The sequence below is a fragment of the Coturnix japonica genome, chromosome 7 (assembly GCF_001577835.2).
Source record: "Coturnix japonica isolate 7356 chromosome 7, Coturnix japonica 2.1, whole genome shotgun sequence".
NCBI classification, from domain to species: domain Eukaryota; kingdom Metazoa; phylum Chordata; class Aves; order Galliformes; family Phasianidae; genus Coturnix; species Coturnix japonica.
Window position 1 is genome coordinate 17825727 of NC_029522.1, and position 19718 is coordinate 17845444.

The following is a 19718-nucleotide window of genomic DNA, read 5'->3' on the forward strand; positions in this document are numbered from 1 at the left end:
TTTCTCTGGGCCAGTCCTCTTTATTCCAGTTTCTTCAGTAACATCTAACAGAACTGTAAGGAGGAATACTAGGTCACACCTTACATCTCCTCCATTTTATTACAGGAGCCAATGCTCAGAACTCCAGAGTTTCCATGGAGAATCTTTGGCTTCAGATCAAATACAAGCACTCTTCTGTCTTGAAAAGAACAAATTCTCAACTAAATAAACCCAACTTCACACTTGAAATAAGTGCCAGGACTGAGAGAACAAAGATTATCACCTTCATTTTCAGATATGGGTGTATCTACATATGCCAGAATAGCAAGCAGTTGGTTACAGGAAAGCGTAGTAAATGTTCATCAAACTAATTCATAAATACCTTTGCAAAAATATTAAAATACTGAATTTAAAGTAATATATATATATATTTTTCTCAATAACCTGGAGAATATATTCCATCTGATGTATAGGTACAACTGATTTTGCAGAATAACTTAAGCTTCAATATGACCTACGGTTTTCATAGATTCTGTGAGTCCCAACAGCAGAAAAACAAGAGAAAAATCAAGAACATCAGATAAGCTCTAGCAAGCAGAAAAGAGATTTAGAAAATCACAATCCAGAAGTCTCCATCAATATGAGACAGTAAAAAGTCGTTCCCCTATTAAAAAAAAAACAAACAGGACTTGCAAAACTTCATCTTAAAAAACTCTTTTCTTGTTCTTTCTTTATGGCCTTATGATAATACTCAACATATGTGCCGTGTACAAAGCAAAGTCATGCTATGCGGTGACACCAGGATCCAGACAAGTTGTCCTTGCATATTAAAAACAGTTAAACATTACTAATGAAACAAGAGAAATACTAAACATTAAAAGACAGAGACTTTTCAGGGCACCATAAAACCATACCTTTCAGTCAAATTAATTAGTTGCGCCATAAAAAAATGCTAAGTTGAAGAAAATTATCCAGAAGAAAAAAAAACAAAAAACAAAAACAACAACAACAACAACAAAAACCAAGTAGAAAGCTTCAGGTGATCTCTGTTTTTGTTAAAAAAAAATATATATTTTTTTTTCATTAAATACGCAGAACTTTGCAACTTAAATTCTGTAAGTTATCTTCCAGAAGTTACTTGCTTTCTAATTTCACACACACGCACAAAATGAAAATAGGTAGAAAAGCATCTGGAGCATATCCAGAAAGAAAGGAAATTATGGCTATTCTCATGTATGCTGCATAGCACGTCAGGAGTTTTCACACACCTTCCCAAAGAGACCTCAAATTAAGACAACAAACGTGATTTCAGTGATTGGAAGTAACATTCTGCAAATCCAAACTGGCTGCCTCGTTTATTTCATAGATCCATTTTCTACTGCTGGAACTCACCTTGGGAAATAAACGGATGTATGGGAAGGCTCACCCTCTGAACAGATACAGTTTCACTTGTCAGGATCTTCCTTTGCCTTGAATGGAAAACATTTCACTTCCTTGAGATGTTGCAGAAGCTAGATCTGGATGCAAGAGATGTAATGAGTAGCCCTGCAATAAGAATGTATGGAGTATTCTAGCTATGTGGCCACCTCGAGGAACTTTAGATCTAAGTCTGAGACCAGATGGAAGAAAGGAACATGCACTATACAAAATACTTTTTCATCTGAAGAGTAAATTATTACTCAGTGGCATTATAAGTTGTAAATAAATTTTCTTTATCTGAAACTATAATATTTATGTTTCTAATTTACAGGTGACAAAGTAGCATATACTAAAATCAGAGTGTAACCAGCAAAACTATCAATTACTATAAACAATACCAAAACACAACTCAAATATACTTCAAGGAAACAATGGATACATTTTGGACTGGAAAGGATTTCAACTGTGGATGTTGTTTTAAATACAGCTGTTAATTGTGTCTCAAAAAAAAATTCTTCAATGTTTTCTGCTTAAGGAATCTTGACTATATACATAAAGACCAGGAATACACTACCAAATAATCCCTCAGTGGTTACTAGTGGGTAGTAGTAATAGTAGATGCCGAAATTGGAAAATCATTTTCAATATCAGTGTACGTACTGCAATAGACAATATATCCCTTTGGAGCAGAAACTAGAGAAAATATCGTGCCCTTTATTATCACTGTGGTTTCTTGTGGGTAATAGACAGCAGAAGAATTGCACTTGTCATAACATTACAGTGAAGTGTTAGATTGCAGCTCACCTTTTAAAAATATTAGTGGCCATAATACTTACGATAGGTTGTGCATTATGCAAAGATGAATAAAGATGTGCATTTAAATTAAAAACGAGCAACCACTTACAGAACCAACAGTGAGGCTTAACATAACAAACGTGCACTAACCCTACACTTAAGCAAAACTAAGTCCTTCCAGGAAACTGTAACCAACTGTTGACCTTCCACAAAGGTAAAAGTTTTGTCCCTTGGTAATGTGTCTGGACTTTCTAGTTGAATTCCAGTTTATTAGCTCATTGTCTGTAAATGTGCTGTTCCTCTGTGATATCCTTTAGCTGCCCTTGAGCTTCTGCAGAATCTGCAAACTCACAGTCACTTTTATTTAAGGTTTTATTGAGCCGCAAAGTAAGTCCCCTTCAGTACTACTCAAATAGGCTTCCTTATTCATCCTCTTCAGGTTCCTGTGGTAAAATTGGTGTCTCCTCCTTTAAACAAGCACTAAAAAACCCAAGGATTGTGCTGTAAAGGTGATATTTGCTTTTCTCAGAAGCAATGTTATGACCTTCATCCGGGTAGATCTAGCAGAAGAAAAAGGAGAAGAGCAAATAATTTCACAAAGGCCTTTCAAATACTTACAGCTCTAATTTTCTTACCCCGATCTTTGAAATGTTTTAGATGACAACAGGACAATAACATTAGTTTTATAGCAAAAAATAAAGCTAATAAAACTCAAAGCAAAATACATTCTCTTGGAAATTAGAATGAAAGAGAAAACAACTGCAGTGAGCTCTGCAGAAGTGAACAAATTTATATCCACGGTCCCTATGCTTATACCAGTTCACTTTGCTGCCATTTTCAAAAGTGTCCAGGCACTCAGAACTCACCATCTACAAGGACCAACTGCCTTGTATTTTTAGATACTTCTTAATATCCTAGATTCATACAATTATTAAGGTTGGAACAGACCACTAAGATCCTCAAGTCCAACCCCAACGCACCCCCACTATGCTCACTGACCATGTCTCTCAGTCCCACACATCCACAGTTCTTGAAGACCTCGAGGGATGGTGACTCCATCACCTCCCTGGGCAGCCTGCTCCAGTGCATCACCACTCTTTCTGAGAAGAAGTATTTCCCAATATCCAACATTCTAGGCATTCAGTGAAAAATCATTTTGTTCATATTTTAAATTGTCCTCCCATCTCATTTAAAGCCTGCCATTTTTCTCTCACAGGTGGATATTGGAAGTTTTATCTCAAATGAGATTCTCCCAAGTGAGGCTGAACAAGATTTTGCATATTATGAAAAGTATGCCTGGACAATAAAGCACTTAGTAGAGGGAAAAGAACTGAGAGGAACAAACCAAGGTTAATGAAGTCCATAATAGCAGTAAAAATCTGGGATGAAACAATGTGCTAGCTGTGAACAGTCACAATACTGATGAAAGATACCAGTGCTGTGGTTTGGAGTGTCCTTCTCTGTAGAAAACACAATTTAAGGTTAAATGTTGATTTGTGTTCACTAGAGGTGCCACAGCTGTACATACCTGCATAGTGTAATTAACTCCGGCTTTTATTAGATGCTTAATTAGTTCAGCTGAATGCTGGAAGTGGACTTTAGCTGCAAGACAACATTTGGATATTATTAGAAAAAATGAGGTCATACAAAAGCTGTTAAATAGCTTTGTCTGAAAACATCTCCAGTCCCTGTCATTGCCAGAACTGAGCGGAATCACCCTCTGCCCAGAAATGCAAAAGCCACACAGCACCTAACAACAGAGCTCTGGAGAAGAAGTTGGGACCTAGGAAAGCTGTGCTGAACTGGCACTGTGCAAGGACTCCCCTTGATTTACACACACTGAGATAGATCAGAGGTGTGTAAAACCATTCTGTTTGAACATCATGACAGTTTATAATTGCGTCAAAGAAAAGCACGCTGGATTTTCTACCGCTTGCACAAGGTTGTTACAGCCCATACTTCTTCAGGTAATGGGCTTCCTGCAACATATCAGCCACTTAATCTTTGTGTAGTGAAAACAGGCAATTTTATTACTGTGTCCTCCCCCTGCAGAGTGCTGTGAGTAGGCTGGGCAGTGTCACTGGATGTGATATTAAGGGCAGCAGTAATCACAGCCACAGTGCTGTACACCCTGTGCTGCTCAGCCAGCCATCAGACTCCCAATTCTATCATTTGTGCTGCATCAAAGAGCATTCTTTAGCTACACATCAGTTAGGAAAGTTCAGAAAAATACACTGTAAGTACATTTTAATCTAGAGCTAAAAAATATCTCTTGATTGATGCATCCTACAATTCCATTTACAGTGCTTAAGTTACTTTGATTTACTTACTGTCTGTCTTAAGCTACTGAAACTACCAGTGCTATTATAAGAAACTCTGTAGCTCTGGCATCGGATGCTTTGGCACTACCTTGTAATTAATTAGCTGAAACTAATTAATGAAACTCCACATTTGGTACCTTGCTTCACCAAATGTACCGACAGCTCCTTCCTCAGCTGCAGAATCTCTATGAATTTAACAACCATTTAAAATGTATGTTTTTCCATTAATAATCCACAGAATAACTCTCACTAGCAAGATAGACCTCCACAAGATTTAAACAAATTACAGCATACAGCACCTAAAAGGTACAAGTATTCAGCAAAGAAGCAATAACTGAAACAGAATATCAAAGATCCTATCAGAGGAGTAATGTAACTCCAAACTGGGTGTTTGCCTCCTCTGCCTGTTAAAATCTCTGACTCCAAATGCAATTGCATCTGTGAATACTTACTGTCAGCTGTCCCATGAACTATTAGCATATTTGCTTCTTTTAAACCATGAAGATTGTGTAATACACTGGATGCCTAGTAAACAAACACACACAGAAGTGTAAGTGTATTCTGAAAGCAAAACTACCATTTTAAGTTACCTGTTCATGGTAACTTACCTGATAGGTATTTTCCTCTTTTGATGGAATACCAAGGTACCTTTCTGAAAAAGCTGACGCTGTGAAAGTAAGAAAAACAAAGAAAAACAACAACCAACAACAATAAACCCTTGTGAACTCATCAAAACTTATTCTATTTTAAAATCCCTCAGCTCTGAGTGAAAAGAAGCTATTTATGGCATAAAGTAGAACACAAGGTGTTCATTTAAAAACCAGAATCCATTAAAACACCAACATGATCTGATCTCCTGCACACCACAGCCCACATTCCATCACCTGTGCCCGATGCTTTACAGACAGAACCCAGTATCCTGTGAGTGAATGACAACGTGCTTGATATCCTAAGGAATTCTACCACTAAATTTAAAAGCTTCATTTTGCATTACAATTGAGACTCAGGCAGATATACGGGTTCTGTGGAAATGGAAAACAGAACCCCTTTGACAAAAATCTATTTGGTGTTACCAAAAATGCATCTGTTTTGTGTTTTGGTAGACTGTCCCCATGTGAGCTCAGCTTTCACTTAAAGTGAGGTGAGACTCAGCTGATATTGCTGCATTATCTTCCAGATGTTATGATGAATTAAAGATATCCCGAAGGTGAAAGGTAGGAATTACTCACCGTATAACTTCATGTCTGTAATTGGTGCCACCACAGCTCCACATTTGAAAAGCCTCTCAGTAGATTTCAGAATCATGGATGCAATGTAGCCACCGTAGCCCTAACAACAGACATACAGTTAATAACAGATCTGAGAATTAGTGGGGGAGGGGAACAACCAAAACAAGCAGCCAGAACCAAAGAAAGCAGGTAAGGCTTTGGGGAACGTGATTGCCTGGGCTATCCTCTCTCTCACAGGAATTTCAGACCAGGAGGCCAAGAGCAGCCCAGCACTGTCCAAATGCAGGCGTAGATTTAAGTCAAGAAAAAAATTTTACGTGGGCAGTAATGCCTATCATGATTCAAAATGTTTAGGAGAACATCAACTTTTCTCTGCCACAGTGCTCTCTACTTTCTCTGTTGTTTAATATTGTGCTTGTAGCTTTTCTGGTAGCTTCAAAGCACAGTTTTTGTCCTAGGACAGCTGTTGCCACATTGTTTATTATTTATAACATATATTCATTAAGAGCTTGGCTTAATTCTCCTAGGAAAGGGTAAATGTCCCTGAATTCAAAGTAGTGCTGAAGCTTATCAAACCCCCAGCTCTTGCTCTTTGCCTGCACACATTTACACCTCTAATTTCTCCTTCTTTCAGAAAACAAATGCAAGTATGCAATCATCAGCAATATTTTGTAGAGGAAAAAAAAATCAATTTAGCCTTTGTCAGATCAGCAGAGCTACATTTACATGTGTGCTCTGTGATAACTGTGGCTTGCCACATCACTGTTAGGAAACTGTTGAATCTTCTATTGAAAATACAGGCAGACAGTAGGATATCTGGATATAAAAGTTGTATTAGAAAGAAACGGTCAATTTAACTGCAGCTCAAAGCGTTTAAGACAGTAAGTGTGTATTAACAATTCCTAATGAAAGCAGAAAGCAATGCTCTCTCCTGCAGGTTCTGGAAAGCAAATACTGCAGGAACATACCTATTCTGAGAAGGTAAAAAACCAACAATATAAATTGTGGTAGTTCATCCCCTACACACACACACACACACTTCTTATAACAACTGGAACTCTTTTTGTAGGAAAAGACATAAATGTAGTTTTTATGAACTGATAATATTCTCTTAAAGAATCACGATGATACACCCCACTGTTTTCTGCACATTACCTTTCCAAATATGCTCAGTCTCTTAGGATCGATGAAAGGCTGTTTCAATAATGATCTGCAAGGAAAGAAAAAAAAAATTGTTTTTACTTTGGTGAATCTACTATATATAGAAAATTATTTGCACTGTGAGAAATTGCCATATTTGTGGATAATGCAGAAGAACAAATTACAGCAATAAAATTGATATTACCCTGGGAAACATGATTTTATTTCAAATTCCATCTCTATATGGCAAACACGTGGTGTTGGACTCACCTCACCTAAATTTAGATACCTGGACTTAAGCACTTGTCTAAATTGCCCACTTATATCTGTTCCTTGGTCAAAAGCATGGAGAGAGTACTCTCAAAGAGCCTTTCTTCCCACTTGCATCAGGCACTTCCCTCAGCCCAGGAGAACTGCCCTCTAGAAATGTCAGGATCATCCACTGTCTAGAGTTTAAATGACATTCTTTGATCAGCTGCCAAGTCTGAAGACAGCTAAAGGAAGGTAAAATTAATACAACTTCCTAAGTCTAGATAATGAATCAAATAATTATCTCATCAAAGCAATTAATGAGCAATGGTGACAGAATAACCTGAAGCCCATATCCACCATTTTGAAGAGACAAAAACAAACTGCAGTACTGGTTAAGAGCACCCTCCAATTTTTCTGTGTAATGCACCCAAAAAAAGGCCTGGTGCCATTTAGATTAACATAGAGTATTTAAACAGAGCTCAGATGTCACAGCACAAGATCTTCTGTGGCCTGCTCCCAACTGCCCTTCTTGCAAAGGTCACTAGGACACTAGCAGGATGAAGTGCTCTGCTCAGCACAACTGATTCTTGACCAATACAAATGTGAAGAGCTCCATTGCCCGGGTCTGTCATGCCATACCTACTCATTTAGTGTTCGAAAGGCTAATACTTTTCAAAGAAAATAAATATCTGTTTTTAAGCCTGCCCCTATCATCCCTTGAGGATCCCTAGAAAATGTTCATCCAGACCTTGATATTAACCTATTAGATTTCTGTACTCTGAGTAGAGATGGTTGTCAAGCTGTGTTTGACTCATCTACAGAGGGAGAGGATTCCTTTCTGTAGCTGGATAGATTTACATCAGTCAAAGGATGACAATTCAAATGAGAAATAAGAAGGCATTTTGCCCAAATTTTCCTCTCGTTTACACCACTGTAACTCAATTTGCATTGTACAATAACTTGAGAATTTGGCAGTGGGAATGAGAGCAGCATCCTATCATATAGATTTAAAATATTACAATACAATAGTTAAACATTATCATTTTTGCTGTGAGAAATCTTCTTAAGGAAAATTCAAATTAGGACAAACAGAAATTAGCTCAGAGGGCATCTTCTCTCCGATGGAGAGCTTTACCAATTAGAAGCACAAACACATAAAGCAAGCATCCCTGATCTTTACCTTGGTTTTTGGAATTATAAGGCTATTATATCAAAATCTGCAACTGTATTAAAAATAAACACTAATGGTAACTAATTGTGCAAACACAGCATTCTGGGCAGTTTCAATTAAAAATGTTTATCAAGATGGAAGCATGGTAATAGAAGAAAAGTTTGCACATACGTACTCTACAGCTGCTATTTGGTCCTTCACTTCCACTGAACCCAAGCATCGGTGGACCTCCTGTAGGATCTTGAGGCCTTGAAATCCACTCCCTCTGCCATCAAACCGAGCTACGATGACATTATCAGAGTTGACAAGCACTGAGTCCCAGTCAATGTGAAATTTATCTGTAACCAACTGGCTGCCTGGAGCTTCATCACTGCAAATACCAACACACCAGACACAAACGGAGACAAGTGACAATGTGATGTGCTTTGCGGTACTTTGATATTTCATTTAACCTAGATGGCAGAGTTCAGTTGGTTATTCAGTCCTGTTGAATTATTGTCCCTTCCACTAATGCCATTCCAGTAGATAGTGCTGCTAACCCTGCAGTAGCAGTAAGCAAAATCATTTCTTGCACTTTATAACCGTTATGCTGTAGTGTTGCTTAGTACCTGAATATATTTTATAGAAAGAACCAGAAAATTAAATCAATGAGTGCTGCTTACAGGTTAAAATGAACACAAAAACCCATACTCTCTAATGGCTAATTCAATCCCGAGAAGGGTCACATACAGTTTGCTACTCAAATTCAAAGCAAGGAATGGATGCAAGCAGGAGTGATAAGTCTATTTTAGGGCCAAAAGAAAAGCATTTTAGAGCAGAAATGGTGGAGAAGAATGGGAGAATGCATTTGCTCCAGGAATAATAAGCAATGAAGTCAAATATACTATTTTCCCTTCAAAGTAAATAAAATGTCAGTTTTTAAAGGGAAGCTTGTCAAGGTTTTCATTTTCCCCACAAGAAAAATTCAGAACAAGAGAACAGGCTGCTATGAAGTTGCACAAAATGCAAAATACTTCTATGAAGACTGCATCTGCCAGCTGGATGCAAATTGAAACATAACTTCTACGTTCAGATTGGACAGTGTCTGCAGGAATATCCTGCCTAAAGTGAAAAACATATTAAGTCAGAATTATTATTTTGCCAAGGAAGCCTTAGCTTAAGGGAGTCATATAAAACTGAGGGGAGGAAAGGAAGTCTCGTATAATAACTACTGTCTTATATTTACAATAGGGTGCTCATTCATTATCTTTTATGATGTTGTTGTGGATAGCACAGATTGCCTTCAAGGTAACTCTTACTAATTAGCAAGAGTATGATGAATACATATGTTCCCAAATTCAGTCAGATTTACCATATAGACGTAACTTCTGTATCATGCACTGAAACATGGATTACTTAGCTATAGATCCATCATTACTTTGTGCATCACTTTTACACGTGGGTTTACAAAAGAAAAGGCAGGGTGTTTTCTGTTTTATTAACCACTTCAGTTGTGATTATAAACAGCTGTGACAGTTGTGAACAACATAGAGCAATCAACTTGGAAACAATGACTGTCAAAAGAGCTCTGCAGAAAGCACAAGCTTCAGAAGTGTATTACCATTACCACTTGTAATAAGGGCAAGAGCAAAACAATTCTTACAATTTATGGTAATGGTACAGAGTGGGGTTTCCAGAAGCTGTCTACATTTGACAATAGTTACACAGTTTCCACCACTATTTCCAAAAGCAACAGCTTCAGATCAGCTGACTTTAAACACATCCAGTGATCCTTTTTGATGGGTTGTTGGACATACTGTTTTTGGAAATAGTTTTCCAGAGGCTGATTTATTTCAAGTCTGACCACATAAGTAGTCTGTGGCAGGCATTTAAATCCATTTACAGTGAGGTACATGTCCAAATTCCCATTAGCATCAAAAGGTCTCTCCACTCCTCAGCTGCTACCATAAAATGATGCTTATTACCTGAGGTTTGACTCTTCTCCACAGAGATACAGCACTTATTCTGTGCATCATTTAGGCACCAATTTTACCCTTAAGTGAGGCTTCTGCAAGGCATTAATTCTTCATGTAAGTTTGGACATCACCTTGAGGGCTCTGTAACAAAGCAGGCTTCTTACTGCAGTGCAGTAATAGGTGTCCAGCCTGATTTGCAAAGTTTGTCCTGGAATTCCAGCTTTCTCAAAGGTTGGTTTTTGTCTTACATTCATCACTACTTCAACCTAATTACAATTAGCATCTACTCAGTGATACCCTATTTACAGGATTATTTCATGACCCCGCTAGCAAGCCTGAAAGAAAGTCCACTCCATTTATGCTTCCAATTGCTTCTTCAAATATAGAAGTCTTCTTCCCACTTGATTATGGATGAACAGAGATACAGTACTACAGAAAATTCAAAGCCAACATCATGCAAAGATGCATCTTCTTTGTCACCCCTTAGGATCACTATCCCTGTCATCTCCAGAGTCAGTCAACAAGAGCAGAATAAACCAAATGAACATGTCGCCTAGCACTGTCTGATTCAGTTTATTCTCCTGTTATGTGATAAGCATTTGCGCTTGCTCTTCCCCCCCCCCCCCCCCCCCCCCCCTTTTTTTTTTTTTTTTTTTTTTTTTTTAAATTTTTTTTTTTTTTCTCCCCCCCCCCCCCCCCCCCATCTTTTTTTTTTTTTTTTAATCTTAATTTGAAAAGTTAAGAGCTGCCTCATTTGTGTCTTCAACAGCAACTCAACTACACTTCTGGATTATGAGTCTACTGTGTCATCACTACTGCTGACAACTTGGGCAGACTGCTAAAGCTCACCATTAAGGTGCTATTTAAGCAGACAGAAGCCATCAAGAACATACTAAAGTCATTGACCTTAGGGGTTAACTTAAATCCTTCTTGCAAGGCAGTTACATACCTGTCTGGAAAAAAGGGCAGCTTATACAAGTTCACATACAGCTGAAAAGAGAAGAATCTACTCTTTCAGATTCTGTAACTAAAAGCTTTAATTGAAGTCTCTGTTTATGATAGGATTTACATCCTACAGGGAACAGTACTGTGCTATCAGACTGTTGCTGCTGTACTCTGAGTTCTACTCCTTTCACTCTGCTATTGTGACTGCAGAAAACTTTCTTCCAGGATATGCATCGTTTAAAAGCCAAGTGGCAATATTTAATAACAATTTTAGAAGTTATAGATTTTACCAAGCAGAAGGCAAAACAATTTCCAAAGAAAAGTGGAAAATCACTGATATCATTACTACTTAATTTCCTGCATATCTCTTTCCTCCAGTTTCTTCCAAACAACAGATTTGATGTTACACATGGAAAAGCTACCCTGATAACAAACACTAGAAAGACTACATCTCTGAAGATAAAATCTATCCACAAATATATCTGGACAAATATCACTGACTTTTTCTTATAGTGAAAGCATGTCTTTTGCTATCAGAAAAGGAGGTGAAGTTTTGAAACTCATTCTTCTCTAAGAAAGATTAAATGTGCATTTTATTCATATCATAAGATGTACTTCTGGGAGGGAAGAGACTAAAATGCAGGGGCTGCTGAAGGAGGAAAAATCTTATCAGAACTATTCCCCAAGCCCTTTCTGAGAATGAGATGGAAAGGAAGGGACATAAGAGTATCCACTAAGCCCCGCAGCACTAGGACCAGACTGCAAAGGAAATAGCTGGGGTAAAGCTCAAGCCTGGCCTGCTTTTAGCCTAAAGCTAAATGAATTTTCCCTCTAGGCCATGAGACAGCTCAAAGAAGGGGGAAGAAAATCAAGGACTTTGTAGTAACAGAAGCACAATCGAGAAGTAAAACAGTCAAGCATTGCAAAGACTGAATGAATGCAGTCATTGGATGGATGGGATGCAAAGCAATTAGTGAGTCAATCACACAACTTTGGGACTGCAACAAAATTCAACAAAAAGCGTCTACATCTAATGAAGTCCAAGTACTAGAATCCACCACGTATTTTTATTTTTCACCTTGTAACAAAGCATTTAACCTTCATTTAAAACATCTAACAGTTAAACGAGTAATATTCCTTAATAAACAGACAGAACAAACAGAAACCTCTTAGAGACAATTCACTGCTACTCTGGGGAGTACCTTGTTTCTCTCCTTGAAAATCAGAACAATCTCTCCATCTTTCAGTTTTACAATATCCACTTGAAATTGGGCAAGTTTAAATGATGTTAAATAGTAAGTGCTGGCATTTAAGATGTATTATCTGAAGATTTTGAAGGAATGAGGTTAATTATATTCAAGAAAACAAAAAAGAATGATTATCACATCTCATTTTATCACTCAGATTAAATGCCAGAGACTTGAGTTAATCATTCCTATGTATTACTAAGGAGTGCATCTTCCAACTTTTTAAATGAGTAATAGGAACCATAATGAGCAAATCAAAGATCTGGAATTTAAACTTTGATCTTCATTATATAGAAAAGATACGATAATCACATTTTCAAGCAATTAGTGTACATGTCTCTAATTAGCTACCATGTATGTATTATATCAGAAGGAAACTGTGAAATGTATTAGTCGCTTAGGAGAACAAATGAAAATGTTATAAGCTATTCAACAATTTACAGACTATGCATCACAAAACCAGAAAGAAGAATGGTGCTAACTGACAAAACAGGTTGTTACACGAGACCAGATAAGCAAAGCAGACCCTGTCAGAATGCATGGCTCAGGAAAGGTAAAGAGATTCTGAAGCAATCACCACCCTCTGTTACATCTTATGCGCCATATTTGCCCTCCAGTTCAGGAAACAAAGCGCAAGGAACCTACATAAACAGGGATTTAAAGTGGACTGTAAACATATATTCGGTGAATTTCTTGTTAAAACTTACTTTCCCTCTTCCTCATCTCCCTATGAGGATTCAGTATTACAAAGGCAGGGATTTGACTAAAAGGCTGTATCTCTCCATTACAATATAAATAACACAGTTTGTATTCACAATTGGCGTATTTTTTTTTATCCCATGTGTACACCATAAAAAAAAAAAATCAATTACAAAATATATCAATACATTATGAACTATTTACTCAGTAGGCACTGATAACAACAACTATATTTAGACCCTGCCTCAATACTGTTCTTGGTTATTTAAATTCTATATATGTAGAAACATTTAATAAAAGCATTTTATTTGATTTTCCTTCTAATTTCCTATTTAAAGTCTGATCTTTCCTTTCTTGCCTTGGCTTAATCTGAATATATAGTTTCATGTTCTACCGCATCTTTGCACGGCAGATTATCTACTTACTAGGATACATGAAAAGTGTTACACTGCTAACACCTTAGTGCCTTTGTACCCTAAAAAAAAAGGAGCAAGCTCAAGCTTTTGCAGCTCCCTGTAATGCTGCTGGTGTTGATTCACACTGTCTGTTGAACTTCAGCACACTTAAAATGCCATCATGCTCCAAGATCACACTATCACATACTGCAAAGAGAAAATAATCCATACATCTCCTTTTTTTCCACGGGAAAATAAAAAGGTATTCAAGAGCCTCTTAAGGAAGAGAGCCACCACAAATGCACGTAAATATCACTGAAAAACCTAACGTTTGAACAAATAGGGCCTAGAAACATGTGGTTTCATGCCTCTCTATCCTATCATCTAAGAATTCAGCTGAATAGAGGAATTTGACACCACTCAGCAGCTAAAGGCTGTGAAGCTGACCTCACAGACAGCAGCAGGCATCTGTGTTGTCATAAAGAGGATATCTGCTCCAGGTGATACAACTCAGCAAAAGTTGTATTATTGCACTATCAAAGTTATGAAAGTTATATGTGACAGCAAAATTCATATTAACTCATTGTTTCTGAGACTGGAAGGTCTATCCAAGGGATAAGCATTCAGGAAGAAGGCAGCTCATTCTTGGAGATATTAAGCATAATTGTGAAGCCCTCTATTAGATTCAGAAGTCAATAGAGTAGCACTGTAAGATAAGGATGAACTCCCCAGCTGGTTGGTCACCAGGAATCACAGCTACAACGTAGAGGAACAGACAAAATTCAGGGCCAAAAAGGATCAGGAATAAGACCGTAAATGCAGGGAAAGCCCTCTATACCCATGACAGCCAACACATTGAGCTTAGGTGGCACAACACTTTGTGTTCTCTGCGTAACTAAGTTAAAGAGTGTCCATGCAAGGAATACTCATTATTTCTTACAGAACAAACAGCATGCACTGCTGGAGCACACCTCCCACCTCCCATAGATGTTTTCTACAAACAGCAATAGACTTTGAATCTCACACAAAATGCATTCAGCCAACAATGCTTAAAAATCACTTTTGTCTTCTTTCCAGTGCTTCTAAACACAGTTTTTCTGTATGTATCTTAACTGAGGCCCACATAGGTTCTACCCTCTTTTCTATCAAGGAAAAAGAAAAAGAAAAAAAAAAGGAAGAAAAAAAAAAAAAAGGCAGACATTCTGGACATGATCCTTTGTGGGTAGGTGGGTAGTGATAAGTATAGGTCCAGGAATGACTGAAGAATTAGTTGTAGCTACACCTCAGAATAGTTGGTGCTTCACCTCATCAAAGTAAAATCCACCAGAACTATGTTTGATAAGATCACAAAAACTTTAGGCAATTCTTCCAGACAGCGCCTATAACAAAATCTTCACCAGAACAGAAATATTTTCATTTGCCAATTGAAATCCACGAGGTAATTTCACACACACACACCTAAATCCATTTTCTAATTAGAGAATGGAATGTTTTCTATGAAATACATCTTTTTAATGATGTGCTGTGATTCAAGGCTGATACTTACATCATTAACAGAAGGGCATACTGGTTCTGATCTGTGAAATCTTTCGGCAGCGACAACTGTAATGGGAGTTCTTTTGAGAAAAGAGTGAGGTGTTAAAGACTGGTAGCTACACAGAAGAAAAACAGTAACATTCCAAGAGAAATTTTGGTCTGCTAAAACAAATTTTTGCCAAATTTACCGTAATCCTCGATGTGCAGCATTTTAATTTCAGTCCTGGAATTCTTTTTCTTAAAAACAGCTTCTTTCAACACAGCGTTATTTTCCAAAATATAAAACTCTGTAGAAAACAGCAAGGACAGTCAAATTGAAAGGTACAGGAAATCATCATATCATACAGAAATCAGGATTCAAAAAGAAATCAAAGACCAACTTGCAATGATAACTCCTCTAAATGATCTCTTTCTTTAACTTATTTCTTAGAATGGAACTGCTTTGCAATTTGAGAGCAACTAGCTTAATTCAAAACATACACATCTATTTCCTTTTCTGGCTCCAGCATGCTTTGATTTGACGAACACTTATAGTGTTCAGCTGATTGCTGATAAACTACACGAATGCCAGAATCCTTAACAAATACCAACAGTAGTTATTAGAAGTGAAAAACCAATCTGCTGGGCAATACCCTACATCCTGCTTTTTCAAGCTACATATTACACATCAATATTTAGCCATTACAGCTATACCTGACCACTGAATGTCCTTGTCTGTCTTCTGCATTTCAGCCAAGAACAAGACTTCTGTTTTACTTAAAGCTGCAAACAGATTTGAAGCAGTCATTTTGCGTATGGAATATTAATTAGTTCTTTTTTTTTTTTTTCTTTTTTTTTTTCTTTCCCTCTCTTTTCTTGTTTTCACTCAAATTAACAATCCTGATTCCAATATGTAATTTTAAAAAAAATAATAAACCCTCCACTTCAGTCCAAAAAGAACTACTTAAGGACATGTCTTTCCTGGGCAGTCAAATAAAATGGTGCAATTATACTCTCAGGATTAAATAATTGAAGTAATCCATAATTATTGTTTTATTAATTGAGGAGGAAACTCTAATCTTGCACTGAAGTATTATAGATAAATTATTTCTCTTATTATTTGGTTTCTTGCTGGTAGGGCAAATAACTTTCCTCTGTTCTGTCTTGCTTTAAGATGCTCTATGTAAATCTTCCACAATGATTCACTATCAATAGTACTTTAGATAGATACAAATAATAAAGAGTCAAAGTGTACCTTCACAGAACTCAAAAGCTCTTCAGAAGTCAATGGATTTTACTTTAGCAGTATCTACCTCTTACTGAATTGGATAAAACTCCTCCACTTTAGTGTGATAAGGTACTGAGATTAACAAATACTATCAACAGTGACATTATGAAAAACGGATGACAAAGATGAACACTTGATAGCATGATACTATTGATCAGTAAACTAATTCAAAATGGTCAGGTCTTCTGTGGTTATTTAACAGCAGCTGGTTTAGGTCAAAAGGAAAGCAGACAAGCTGAATTCAGAATTTTGGGATTCTGGGAAAAATTCTGGAGATGATCTGTTGAATGACATCAGGACAAGTAATGATTGGTCTAGTAGTTTCGAATGCAAAGATCTTCCTCTTTGATCCACATCTTCATGCTCTGTGGAACCACAGTGGAACTGGAGGTAGGGAGGTAGTGTGTTTACCTGTACTGCATTAGAGAAAGTCCTCATGAGGCCAATTCTACAGCTCAAGGACAGTCTTATATTACAGTGCACCTCAAACAACCAGAAAATACCTGGCTATAGATTTGGTGTCAACATACATCGAGTAAAAAGTAAAACTTCATAATTGGAGGTAATGAATACCTTCCTATAAAGGCCTCATTTTTGGACTTGCCAACAACATCAATGGAGTTGCTCTGATCTGAAAATAGGTCTAAGTTCACTGTATGTAGGACAGATTTTATCATCCATCCTCCAAGGTATGCACTTTACTTCAAGATAATTGGATTATAACCTTTAGAAAACATCAGTGAAAATACAAGAGGTCTATCGTAATGGCAGTGTAATTTACACAGACAGTGAAAGGAATGAAGAGCAATTTGCCATCTAATTAACACAGGTATAAACAGAAGATGAAAGACATGCACTTAGCATAAAACATATCCAAGAAGCCTGGATAAGTTTTAGTCATTTGATTACCTTTTCTCCACATCATCTACAGATGTGGATGTCACTAACACGCAATTAGTAGAATTTTCTATGAATGGCACATATGTTAGTTTTAATTTATTTGCAACAGTCTTCCCCCTCTCCCATGCTCCCCAAATCAGTCAAAGACAATAATAAAATACACCTATTCCATGAGTAATACTCACTTCCACTGTCACTGGTACTGTGCACGCTAACAACTGGAACACCCGGCCCTGTTTAGGAGACAAAAGAAAAACAGAGGAAGTATAGGGTACCCTACTACTCAGTATTTCAGTAAATAACACAGAACGCAAATACCAGTAACCTTGTAAGGCCAGATGTTGCAATCGCCACACACATGCCTCATTTAAAATGCAGCAGTAATTCCACCACTGTCTCCTGGGAAGGACATGGGGAAGATTACAAGACCAACAGAGTCAAACTGAAACTGTATTCCATCTCATAAGCAAGCAGTCCACTTCCCTGCATTGTTATGAACTACAGTATCAGTACTATTAAATCCCATAGTTTGTTGTGAAAGATTTTAAATGAGGGTGAATTTGAAAGTTAATGTTGTTTAGTAAGACTGAAGCAGCTTTCTGATGTCATATGTTTATTTAGCTTTTACACAGAACATCTTTACTCAGTGTCTTTCATGAAACCCTCTACAGAACTTTGAATAATCTACTACTCTGTTAAATGTTAAGAGTCTAGACTAATGAACTTCTAATGGGTATACATTAATCCAGAAGCAAATGCAGTACTACTAAAGCTATGCATTTGACTTACCTTTACAGTGCAGTAAAAAATGCCTGTTTGTGGGGCTAAACTTTGCACTGAAGTACGTGCATTGGTCTTTCAAGAATTTACATGAGAGGCACTGTCGATTCAACGATCCCACTGTTGACACACTAGGGAAAAAAAACAGAAACATTTTCCATTGGAATAAAATAACAATAAACCAAGAATCAGTTCATCCGAATGACAGAATTTATTTTTCCAGACTCACTATCTTATTTTGTGCCTGGTGCAAACTGTTCACAAAGGACAGAATTACTGCTCTTGAAACTGGGTAATGTGCATAAATCCAAAACCTGCAGGTCTGGGATTTCAATAGCAGTGCCCTGGGGGTAACAACATTTGAAGGGCACCACAAAAGCAATCGTTAAATTCAGATTGAAGCACTGCGGTTTGGGTACGAAGGAAGTTCTTTGGCCACACAATATAAATAGCACGACTAGAGTCTAATAAACATTATCTGTATTTGGAAGATTTTTGCTGTTTTTAAAAATACACATAGCGAATTCCTGCCTTTCAGCATAGCATTTTCAATGCCCTTACAGGGCTAGTAAAGATAACTGTAAAAGTATTTTGTGTACAAACATATATTTTCTCTTTTTTAACACAAAATTCAGTTGGCTTTTTTAGTTACATACATAATATAAATAATACACAGTAACAATCAAGCTCACATAATGTCATCTTAGCATTCATGGCTTGGGATAAAGATGCTCTTAACATAGACATGTACTTCTTACCTATGCAGCTGTCTTCCTCTTGGGGACTCTTCAGTGCTTAAGAAGTAACTGCATCCAAAAGATAAAGTTAAACTTAGTTTGGTAAACTGTCTGAATGGGCCAATACATTGTAAAGTACATGTTTTGTGTTGTTTTTTTTTAATTAGAAATTCCCAAGACTTATTTAAAACTTGCTATACAGAATACTTATTACAAATGTTATATGATTTCATAGTTAAACAGTGATTAGCATAGTATTTAAAGGTTTTGCTCAATTTCTGCAACATCCAGGAGCTCCAATAGCCACTAGGATCTCTTTCTGCATATTACAAATGCAGAACAAAAGGTTCTTCTTTCACTTCAGGAATTTCCCATATAAATCCAAAGAGCAGGAAAAGGTCATACTGAAACTATATTGTAGAATACAATAGGTGTTCTGATGCCTGAAAACCTTTTTAAGCTGTTGACTGACTCTTTCTTCAGTCTATAGACCTTGGGAAATTTTTACAGCAAGGTTACGTGGGTGGAAAAAGGATTAGTACAGCTGCTGAAAGAGTAACAAGGCAAGTCTTTGGTGCGCTTCCAGATGACATCTCTCCAAGTTTCTGCCTGCAAGGTGGGAAGGTACAGAATTCCCCTCAGGTGGCTGAGAAAGCATTTATGCAGCCAGCCACCTCTCCTCAGGCTGGCTGCATCCTGACCTCTTTTATTCAGCTGAGCCTTGGAGAAGAACTGTGACATTCTCTACACCTACAGCTTTGAAATCCATAGGAGTACTGGCCAGAAAAAGTATTTCTCTGACTCCAGAGATGCTGTAGATACAAAAAATGTCCTCACTGAAATATGATGTACTTCAAAGAAAATCAGGATTTGACACATTGTTCTTATTTATGTATTTATTTATTTTGCCATGTGCAGATAAATAGGAACGCTAACCAAGATCCATTGGAG

The 19718-nt window shown here is 37.2% G+C and overlaps 1 protein-coding gene and 1 long non-coding RNA gene across 4 annotated transcripts in view; one reads left to right on the plus strand and one right to left on the minus strand.

Annotated features, from left to right (window-relative positions):
* The window catches only part of LOC116653683, a 28573-nt gene extending 26286 nt beyond the window's left edge, over positions 1-2287 (plus strand). The window contains exon 12 of the long non-coding RNA XR_004307995.1: positions 106-2287. This is a non-coding gene — a long non-coding RNA (uncharacterized LOC116653683). The remainder of the gene's footprint in view (positions 1-105) is intronic.
* The window catches only part of DPP10 (dipeptidyl peptidase like 10), a 285484-nt gene continuing 267436 nt past the window's right edge, over positions 1671-19718 (minus strand). For all 3 annotated transcript variants that reach the window (XM_032445899.1, XM_015868601.2, XM_015868602.2), the window contains exons 15-26: positions 18789-18836; positions 18040-18161; positions 17436-17483; positions 15272-15370; positions 15094-15163; positions 8482-8676; positions 6899-6953; positions 5744-5843; positions 5123-5181; positions 4967-5039; positions 3722-3795; positions 1671-2753 (exon numbers count right to left, since the gene is read on the minus strand). In XM_032445899.1, coding sequence (XP_032301790.1) covers positions 2616-2753; positions 3722-3795; positions 4967-5039; positions 5123-5181; positions 5744-5843; positions 6899-6953; positions 8482-8676; positions 15094-15163; positions 15272-15370; positions 17436-17483; positions 18040-18161; positions 18789-18836 — 1081 coding nt within the window. In that variant the 3' untranslated portion in view covers positions 1671-2615. The remainder of the gene's footprint in view (positions 2754-3721; positions 3796-4966; positions 5040-5122; positions 5182-5743; positions 5844-6898; positions 6954-8481; positions 8677-15093; positions 15164-15271; positions 15371-17435; positions 17484-18039; positions 18162-18788; positions 18837-19718) is intronic.